At 37.2% G+C, this 11,214-nt stretch overlaps 1 protein-coding gene across 1 annotated transcript; it reads right to left on the bottom strand.

Moving 5' to 3' along the window:
- Positions 1-1,158: 1,158 nt before the first annotated feature.
- LOC104241364 (uncharacterized) lies at positions 1,159-10,252 on the bottom strand. Its single transcript, XM_009796305.2, has 4 exons — positions 9,749-10,252; positions 3,121-3,570; positions 1,879-2,191; positions 1,159-1,553 (listed from the first exon to the last, which is right to left on the bottom strand). Exons 1-4 carry the CDS (start codon positions 10,166-10,168, stop codon positions 1,417-1,419), a joined length of 1,320 nt encoding a protein of 439 aa, XP_009794607.1. The 5' UTR covers positions 10,169-10,252; the 3' UTR covers positions 1,159-1,416.
- Between the last annotated feature and the right edge of the window lie 962 nt (positions 10,253-11,214).

Below are 11,214 nucleotides of genomic sequence, written 5' to 3'. Positions count from 1 at the left end.
CGTCCGCTTTGCAAAAAAAATTGCAAGCGTACCCACTTTTTCGCGTAACTTCAGCATACGGGGCTGAAGTAGCAAAGACAATCACGCAAAACTTCAGCATTCTAGTAGACGGGACTGAAGTAGCAAGTGTGCTGAAGTTTTTATTTGTAATGCTGAACTTAAGCATAGTAGCTGAAGTTTTGTTCTCTATTTGCTGAAGTTTTTGTTTGTAATTGTTGAAGTTTTTGTTTTTGTAACTGGCGAACTTCAGAGCTGAAGTTTTTGTTTTGTAACTAGCGAACTTCAGCTCTGGAGTTGAAGTTTTTGTTTTTGTAACAGGCGAACTTCAGCTTTAGAGCTGAAGTTTTTGTTTTGTAACTGGCGAACTTCAACTCTAGAGCTGAAGTTTTTGTTTTGTAACTGCCGAAGAGCTGAAGTTTTTGTTTGTAACTGGCGAACTTCAGCCTTCTTCGAGTTGAAGTTTTAACTGACTTTCCATATGATTCGATGTCAATTTGGTTTGATTAGATTGCCTCCTTCAAATGGTGTTAACTTGATAATCAAAGACAGTATCCTTTAAAACTAGAAGTTAGGAAGTTTCTCTGTTGGATACTTTTCCACTGCCACTGGTTGCCCATTTAATTTCTTCTTATTTATTTGTTCATGTTTAACCTTTTTCAGTTCTATTGGCTTACTGTGGGTCTTGAATACCTTGTTTTTCTCAGGTCTTTTGGAATTGTAAAACAGTTTGACAGCATCACCAAAAAACATTTGGTAAGGAAGCTTTGAATTTCTTCTAATGGAACTATCGGATTGAGGACGGATATAACTTTGAGGAGGAGAATGATGATGAGAAAGGGACTGAAGTTGTTTAAAAAGTGAGTACAAATTTACGTGCAAATATAGCTCTCGGGAAATTATCTTCCGCACAACATTAGCTCGGTTCTAATGTTTGCCCATCTAATTTCCAGTTTGACCCCAAAACATTAAATTGTGTACTAACATTTGCAATAAATTACAAAATATTAGACTGTGGCCGACCGTTTTTTATAAGATTTTCAGTTTGATGAAAAGGATCTTTAGACCGCGATCTAAAATGTCAGTTGCAAGCGAAATAAAAAGAAAACTATTTTACATGAAGGGACAAGCGGCAACAATTTCGCCGTAAACACAAGAGCATGAAAAAAAACATGGAAATTACATCAATCTTTCACCTTATAGATCCAGTACAAGAGCAACATTATCTGATCCAGATCGCCAATAAGACAAGGAAATAAATACGATTACCATACAAAATTGAATAAACAAATAACTCTATACATGCTCGCTCTCAACGGATATGTTACACTCTAAAACAATTCTACATTCCACATGTTATACTTTAGACAATAGCACAAGTAAATAACAAAACTCCCTTTCAATTCTGTACCCAATGATTCAAGAAATGCCAATAGTTTTCCCAAGCAACCAGAGCACCAGCGCGAGTTCTATACCAAAAATGGTGTGAAGATAACTTCTGTCCAGCATAAAGCCATATAGAGTAACTCCTGCTCTATTGTTCTCAAAATATGTCACTGCACCACAAGCGACAAATCAAATCATCGTTAGTTGATTCGAACAATACAATATTACAGAATTTTACTAGTACTACTGCCCATTTCTCGAATGAAAAAAATAAGCAATGTTATTCAAAGTTATCACTTCGTCACTTGAAGAGATGAAGCAATAAGAAGCGAAGTATGTGTTTCAATGACACAGAAAGTGATTCCATCAAGAATAGATTTGATAGCTTCTTTGAATCTCAACTTTGATGAGATGGACTAATATCGACAAAAATGGTGTCAAGATAGCGATTTGTTTTTGAAAGGTAAGCACAAAAACGAAGTGAAAGAAGCATACCTAGTGCCTGCCTTTTCTGGAATGAAATAGTGCTATAGGCATAAGAGGGGACAAATTGTGTATTGTCAAGCTCATCTTCTTCATCTCCGACATCGTCAGCATCAGATGATCCTTGAGAACTCACAGGGAAAACTTGGTTGCTGACTATTTGAGAAATTGGAGGAGTTTCACCCTCAACTGAATCGAAAGAGTCTATTGTTGCGCACACATGCCACTTAGCTGCTAAGCATGTAACAGCTTGTGCTTTATGAGTAATCCTCACTGCACTTCTCAACAGTATCAAAAGCCCAGCAAGAAGGCTGACAGAACACAGCTGCATATCAAGAAGAAGAAATAAGTAATGATTCCGGGAAGAAATAGGCAAAAAGACTAAGGCTCTCGTGATAGAAATTTGATATGAAGTAAAAAGAAAAATAAAGAAACAAAAGAAGGCTTGTGGCTTGACATTATCACTTTCTCAAAAGAAGAGTGATAGTCCGACTTTACGGATAACAGACAATGCTCTTCTAGGATACAACAAGCCTATTACCAGTTGTCTTGAAAAGTGTGTGGTTTGAAGTGCAATTTTGGGGAATTCTATCCTTTCGAATTTAAACAAACAAACAACATACTCATTATTATCCCACACTGTGGGATCCTTTCAAATTTAACTTTAAATAACAAGGACAGTAATTATTATTATTACTATTACTAAGTTAAATAAAAAGGAGTCTTCCTAAATTTCAAATCTCTGTGAAATATGATGACAGAATTAAGAGAGAATTGAAGCAATTAGCAGTTAAACTTCCGATTGTCTGATTGGCAGATTATGGTAGCACCATTTGTTGGTTAACTATAGAGCTGCATAGCTGAAAATTGGCTCTGCAGTACCATTTACTGGAACATCTCCAAACTGTCTCAAGACATTACTCTTGAAAGCTCATTACATGACACTTCATCGGTATAACAAACTGCACACCATCCCACACTAGAGGGATTAAAAATTGTACATAGTTATAAATTTAGTGTATTTGCTCTGTTGTTAGAAATGCTTGGATAGTGAAGTACAACATTAATTACTGTATACTATCAAGAAAAATATGTGATCAATGACCAAGTGCAACGGTAAGTCATAGTCATTGACTTCGTTTATCAAAGAGGTATCAAGCAAAGAAATGCTAGGAATTTCTTTGAAATAATTAAAAAATGAAACACAAGATCCTACATTTGACAAAAAAAAAAGGAGCAGTTGAGAAGCCATACCGCAAGTTCACCACTCTTGTAGATATGAAGATCAGAACTTGATCTTGTGCTCATGAAAAGGGAGGCAAATTGACTTGCTGTGATGAATACCAATGCCAACACGATAAACCTACGATACCTATGGCTAATGATCCTTAAGTGCCTCCTGATTCTGAGGTGCTCTCTCAACACTGACTCAACATCAGAATCCACATGGAAGACCTGAGCAAAATCTTGTAATCGGAGAATCTGAAGGTAACAGATCAAGCGGAAAAGGACACACACTAGGAAGAACACGGTCGTCCTATAAAGCCAGGAGCTCAGCTCCAGAATGCACGCGACAGTGTCACTCACAATGACATTACCTAAGAAGGGGATTTGGGTTCCACCTGAACTGTACCACCAAATCTTGTATATGCTTTCAGCAGCAAAACATGGCAGCACAAAAATGAATAGGATCTTCAATGATCTCTGCATATCGACAAAACGGTCACTGTTATGTCATGTTGTTCAATCTATAATTTCACACCAATTGCAAGCTAGAAACCAAATGGCGATCAATATATCAATAAATATCGCCATTAGTGAATAGCAGCTCTATTTTGTTTTGTTGATCTTGAATTTGTTTTATTAGTGGATAAGGATTTGGAAGAACTGATTTTAGGATTATTATGAGAGATTTCTTTTAAAAATGAATAGGATCACAACATTGAAGATATTAACTTTCATAAAAGAGGTCACCAAAACATGGTTTATTCACCAGTTTTACAACTACAACAATGATTAACTAGTATGATCAGTTATACCATCAGCAAGATTTGTCCTTTCTTTCTTTAGGAAAAATAAAAACAGTAATGATTTTTCCTTTTTACAACAAATTTATTCTAGAAGAAAGTTACGATTTTGAGGCCTCTTAACGTGGCGGAGCCACAATTTTCACCAAGAGGTGTCAAAATATAAAAAATCAGATATACCGAAAAGTCAAAGGAAGTCAACATATAGTAAATATACATAAAACCAAAAAAGTATCTAGCAATACAGTGTAATTTTCCGGCGAAGGGATGTCGATTGACACCCCTCGGTTGAATGTGACTCCGCCACTGGCCTCTTAGTTACACAATCATTTGGAGCGTCTTACATTCCATCAATTCAGTCACTTTCCAATAGCATAATCTGTTTTCTTATAATACTAGAAGCTAAAAATTTAAAGCCACAACAACAACATATCCAGTGTATTTCACAAGTGGAGTCTGGGAGGATGGCATGTATGTGTTGCGGAAGCCAAATGTATATAGTGTGAATAAGTCACAACTACTATACCAAAAATTATGACAGCCACCAAATAATAAATAAGACAATAAAACAACAATAAAGGAAACACCAGAATTTACGAGGTTCGGCTAATTTTGCCTACTCCTCGGACACAACCAATATTTTATTCCACTCCAAAAATACAAGTGAAATAATACTAAAGAGAGAAGATACAAATGCCTTAAACAGATGAGAAGGCAAATGAGAGGTGTGTTTAAATCCTAAACATTAAGCCTTCTTTTATAGGGGGAAAATCCCCCCAACTTAACTCCCAACCGATGTGGGACTTTGGCATTTTGCCAAACTTCAACAAATCTCCACCTTGGCAAAATTCCACATTTTCAATTCTCTCTCAATAACAAATTTTGGTTGTGTCTTCATCTTCAATCTTCAGTGTTCAACAATGTTGATCAAATCCAAACAATGTTGAAACTTGATCGCAGTCACCACCTTAGTTAGCATATCAGCAGGATTCTCCGTAGTATGAATTTTCTTCACTGTGACTCCTCCTTCTTCTATGATTTCTCGTACGAAATGATACCGAACATCAATATGCTTCGTCCTTGCATGATAAACTTGGTTCTTCGCTAATTGAATAGCACTTTGACTATCACAAAAAATTGTGATACCTTTTTGTTCAACACCAAGCTCCTTTAGCAATCCTTGAAGCCAAATTGCCTCCTTCACAGCCTCTGTAATAGCCATGTACTCTGCCTCTGTTGTAGACAAAGCAACTGTTGACTGCAAAGTAGACTTCCAACTAACTGGTGCTTTTGCAAAAGTAAACACATAACCAGTAGTTGATCTTCGTTTGTCCAGATCACCCGCAAAATCTGAGTCACAATATCCAACTACAGACTGATTGTCTTCCTGCTCAAAAACTAACCCGACATCTACAGTATTATGAATATACCGTAGAATCCACTTCACAGCTTGCCAATGCTCCTTCCCTGGATTGTGCATATATCTGCTAATAACTCCAACAACTTGTGAAATGTCAGGCCTTGTGCAAACCATTGCATACATCAAGCTACCAACAGCATTTGCGTATGGTACCTTTGACATATACTTTCGTTCAGCTTCATCCATTGGCGACATAGTAGTACTTAGCTTAAAATGGGAAGCAAGTGGAGTACTAACTGGCTTAGTCTTGTCATCTATGCCAAAACGTTGAAGTACTCTCTTCAAATATTCCTTTTGAGATAAACAGAGTTTCTTTGAACGTCTATCTCTAATTATCTCCATGCCAAGAATTTTCTTTGCCTCACCCAAATCCTTCATCTCGAACTCCTTCTTCAGTTGAATCTTCAACTTATCAATTTCTTCCGAATTCTTGGAAGCTATCAACATATCATCAACATATAGGAGAAGATATACAAAGGAACCATCTTTAAGCTTGTGCAAATACACACAATGATCGTATTTGCTTCTCTTGTACCCTTGCCGCAACATAAACTCGTCAAATCGCTTGTACCATTGTCTAGAAGATTGTTTCAATCCGTACAACGATTTTTCAAGTTTGCACACCATATTTTCTTTTCCAGCAACTTTGAATCCTTCTGGCTGAGTCATGTAGATTTCCTCCTCCAAGTTTCCATGTAAAAACGCAGTTTTTACATCCATCTGAACTAGTTCCAAATCCAATTGTGCTACCAAAGCCAACATAATTCTAATGGAGGAATGTTTTACAACTGGAGAAAATACTTCATTGTAATCAATTCCCTCCTTTTGAGCATATCCTTTGGCCACCAATCTTGCTTTGTAGCGAACATCTACTTGGTTAGGAAATCCTTCCTTCTTTGCAAATACCCATTTGCACCCAATTGCTTTCTTTCCCTTCGGGAGATTGGCCAATCTCCATGTATGATTCTGATGAAGGGACTGTATTTCATCATTCATGGCAATCCTCCACTTATCTTCTTCTGAACTTTGGACTGCGTCTTTATAAGTAGTAGGAACATCATCAGCTACAATTGAGGTTGCACAAGCAACCGTCTCTATGAGACGAACAAGTTTCGTTATTGTTCTTTTTGGCCTGCTGGTTGCTATTGATTCAAGTTGTTGTTGAGGTTCCTGAGTTGGAATCTCCTCTACTGGCTCTTCTTCCAGAGGGTAATCTTCATTTGTTTCCTCCTCTGCTTCTTGTGTAGGAAAAATAAATTTTCCCTCAAACTCCACCTGCTTAGAAGCACCTTTATTTTGTTTGGTGTCTTCTGTTACCTTATTTACCATAGCAGATTCATCAAAGGTAACATCCCTGCTGAATATTACTTTCTTTGTCATAGGACACCATAAGCGATATCCTTTGACTCCAGAAGTAATTCCCATAAAAATAGCCTTCTTTGCCCTTGGATCCAATTTTGACTCCGTCACATGATAATATGCAGTTGAGCCAAACACGTGCAAAGAGTTATAATCTACAGCAGGTTTTCCGTACCATTTTTCAAATGGTGTTTTGCCATCAATAGCAGCAGATGGTAGACGATTAATGAGGTGACATGCATATGTAACTGCCTCAGCCCAAAATTCTTTGCCCAAGCCAGCATTGGACAACATACACCGTAACCTTCTCCAGCAAGGTCCGGTTCATACGTTCAGCCACTCCATTCTGTTGTGGTGTATGTCTGACAGTGAAGTGTCGGACGATGCCATCATTTTGACAGACCTTATTGAAATGATCATTTTTGTATTCACCTCCATTGTCTGTGCGAATACACTTGATCCTCTTGCCTGTTTGATTCTCCACCATCGTCTTCCATTTGAGAAAAATTCCCAGCACTTCATCTTTGTTTTTCATTGTATACACCCACACTCTTCGAGAAAAATCATCAACAAAGGTTACAAAATAGTGCTTCCCACCCAATGAAGGTGTTTTGGAAGGACCCCAAACATCAGAGTGTACATAATCCAAAATGCCTTTAGTATTATGGATCGCTGTACCAAATTTAACCCTTGTCTGTTTCCCTTTAACACAATGCTCACAAAACTCCAAGTTGCAAGCCTTTACTCCTTTTAACAATCCTTGATCTGATAGAGTTTTCAAGGATTTTCCTCCAGCATGTCCCAAGCGCATGTGCCATAGCTTGGTTGCTTCTGCCTCTTTGTCGTCACTGGATGTCACTGTCGCTGTCCCAATAACTGTACTGCCACAATAGCGGTACATATTATTATTCTTCCGATTAGCCTTCATTACCACTAGTGCACCGGAGCATACTCTCATCACTCCATTTTCTGCAATGATTTTGAACCCTTTGATTCTAGGGCTCCCACAGAGATAAGATTCTTCTTCAAGTCTGGTACATATCGAACATCTGTTAATGTTCTGATCATTCCATCATGGTTCCTTAATCGTATTGAACCAATGCCATATGAGGTAAGAGGGCTGTTATCCGCTGTGTGGATGACTCCATATTCTCCTTCTTGAAATTCCACAAACCAGTCCCTGTTGGGACACATATGATGGCTACAAGCCGAGTCCATCAACCATATGTCTGATGATGTTAATGACTCTGTTGTAACTAATGAGAAGTCTGAATCATCACAATCAGCTACATTTGAATCCATAATGGCCTTTCCATTGTTATGTTTGGCCTTATTCTTCAACTTCGGACAGTCTTTCTTCCAGTGCCCCTTTTCTCGACAAAAGGCACATTCATCTTTGCTGGGTCTGGATCTTGACTTGGATCTTCCCTTCTTTGTCCTCATTTGACTTTGAGGACGACCCCTCACAAATAGTGCTTCTCCTTCTCCGCCCTTCTGTTTTTCTCGCTTTCTTTGTTCATAGCTGTACAAAGCCGAACAAACTTCTCTAAGAGAAACTTCGTCATTTCCATGGAGTAGAGTAGTTTCAAGGTGCTCGTACTCATCAGGAAGTGACGCCAACAACATCAAGGCCAAGTCACCATCATCATAAGTTGTATCCATATTTTGCAAATCTGTGACCAACTTATTGAAACTGGTGATATGTTCATTCATCGTGGTACCAGGAACATAGGTGAAGTGAAACAGTCTCTTCTTCATGTACAATTTATTTTGACTGTTTTTCTTCAAAAATTTATCCTCCAGTGCTTTCCATAATTTACTTGCAGAAGTTTTCTTTGTGTATGGATATTTCTGCTCTCTAGCAAGGTAGGATCGAATGGTACCGCAAGCAACACGGTTGATAATTCTCCAATCTTCTTCTCCAATAACATCTGGTTTCTTTTCTTCAATGGCCAGATCTAGCCCTTGTTGAAAAAGGACATCTAGAACCTCGCCTTGCCACATCCCAAAATGTCCGGACCCGTCAAATATTTCTACCGCAAATTTCGCATTTGACACAATTCTTGTCATAAGCGAAGATGCCAATGATGACGTATTGTTGACACTTGATGTAGATTCTTCTTGTTTATTGTCTCCCATCTTTGACACAAATATTATTTAATAGCTGACGACACAAATCAAGATTATTTCCTTTCTGGTGTGGAAGATCAGACTAAGCTGCAACCACAGAGCATACTCAGACAGAACCTTGACTCAGTTACCAAGATAAATCTTTTCTGATGTGGAAGATCAGACTATGCTGCAACCACAGAGCATACTTAGACAGTACCTTGGCTCTGATACCAATTGTTGCGGAAGCCAAATGTATATAGTGTGAATAAGTCACAACTACTATACCAAAAATTATGACAGCCACCAAATAATAAATAAGACAATAAAACAACAATAAAGGAAACACCAGAATTTACGAGGTTCGGCTAATTTTGCCTACTCCTCGGACACAACCAATATTTTATTCCACTCCAAAAATACAAGTGAAATAATACTAAAGAGAGAAGATACAAATGCCTTAAACAGATGAGAAGGCAAATGAGAGGTGTGTTTAAATCCTAAACATTAAGCCTTGTTTTATAGGGGGAAATCCCCCCAAAACTTAACTCCCAACCGATGTGGGACTTTGGCATTTTGCCAAACTTCAACATTATGCAAACCTTACCCTAGGTTGTGGTAGAGAGGATATTTTCGAAAAGACCATCGGTTAAGGTAAGCATAGTAATCATCAGTGGGTAGATATATTATAAGGAAAAAAGATTTAGAAAAAGAGATCATGTCAATCACTAGTGAGTAGATACATTTGGGGTAAAAATTCAATCTATAGTTAAGTTTGTTAAATTTAAATACGGAAACAGGGGATCCCTCTGCGTTTTAGACTGTCAAATCATCAACATATTCATAATCTGATTGTCAAAATCTGTCATTTTTCAGCAAATTTACAGAAAGCAAATCAGCTAATTTTGACTGAAATTGAGGAAAAAAGATTTTTAAGAGAGAGAATGATAAGAAAGAGAAAACGCACATGGAGCTGTTGCATGTATCCTTTTCTGACAGTCTCACTCTCATCACAAAGCTTATCAAGGAACAAGAACCTACGCAGCCCAAATTTCTTAACAAACCCAGATAGACATATGAAGGAGAGAGCAGCAACGCCACTGAGAGACAACTGAACAACGTTGTCATAAGGCCGATCGTGAGTAGCATCACAATCGGCACAAGCCAAAAGGAAATGGGAGAGACAAGGTACAATAATTGTAAAAACTATGAAAACAAACCAAGAAAGACAAGTAGACCAAGTATCAGATTGATCTACACACATCCACTTTAGCCATCTCCTAAAACTGCGCAATTCGTCGTACGCATGAGATTTGCTACGATTATATGCTATACTTTTGGGCAGTAAAGATTGGCTTTGGCTTTGGTTTTGGGTTGCATCTCCCATTGATGAAAATTAGTGAGAAATTTTATTACAGAGGTAGCGCCGGAATTGGCGGGTCTGGTCAGAAGTTTGATGATGTTTTATGGAGTTGAACTATTGGAGAGAAATTGAAGGTTTATATAGGGTGGGTTGGGGGGGGGGGGGTCCGAAGTACTGGGGTACACTTGATATAGAGATACACAACACTACAGCTGAGACTAATTTTGGAAACTAGCGAGAAATCTGAAATGATTGATCGTGATTCCGCCACTATAGATGTTTTGTTGTGGTTTCCAATAATTTTTGTGTCGATTTTGACTTTTTTTTTTTGTTTTGTGTCAAGTTTGAACTATGTTCAATTTAAATATAGAGATATGTATAGGGTGAAATCATAGAGGCTATTCTAACTTGCTTGAAATTAAAGTTTAGTTGTTACTATTACTGTTTATAAAATCTCTTTTTAAATGTATTTTGCTAGTCTTTTAGAGTTTAGACGTCACAATTACTATTTTTTAGTAGAAAATATAAATGTTATACAATCATAGCTTTCTATAACAATATTCTTATATAATAGTACTTCTCTATAAAAATTAAATTTTTCCGGAATTAAATCTCATGTTCTATTATAGTATATGTTTTTTATAACAATAATTTGCTATAACATTCAAAAATATCCGAAATAAACAAGGTTATTATAGAGAGATTTGACTGTATTAGCTTATTGTAGGGTAAAATCCTTGGAAGGTGTATATAATGTAAAATTATTTATGATGTTAGTATAGATATAAATCGATTAGAATTGGCTGTATTTTCTTTCATTTTCCTTTTATTTTTTCTTAAATCAAAATAAAAAAGTGGAGAATTGGAGTTTTGTGTGTGTGTGAGAGCGAGAAATTCTTTTGGTTACAAAAAATTTCACAAGCGTGGATGTATTGCGGTCAATAGTAAGTTTATGGGTTTGGAATAAAGTAGCAATGTATCAATAATAAAGTGTAAAATAAAGCAATTACGGGAGGAAGGTATCGTTTTGTCGGGAAAAGTTTCCAACGCGTACATGTTAGATGTTACTG

This window comes from Nicotiana sylvestris, chromosome 7 (assembly GCF_000393655.2).
Source record: "Nicotiana sylvestris chromosome 7, ASM39365v2, whole genome shotgun sequence".
NCBI classification, from domain to species: Eukaryota; Viridiplantae; Streptophyta; class Magnoliopsida; order Solanales; family Solanaceae; genus Nicotiana; species Nicotiana sylvestris.
This window is presented reverse-complemented; position numbering and strand designations above follow the sequence as displayed.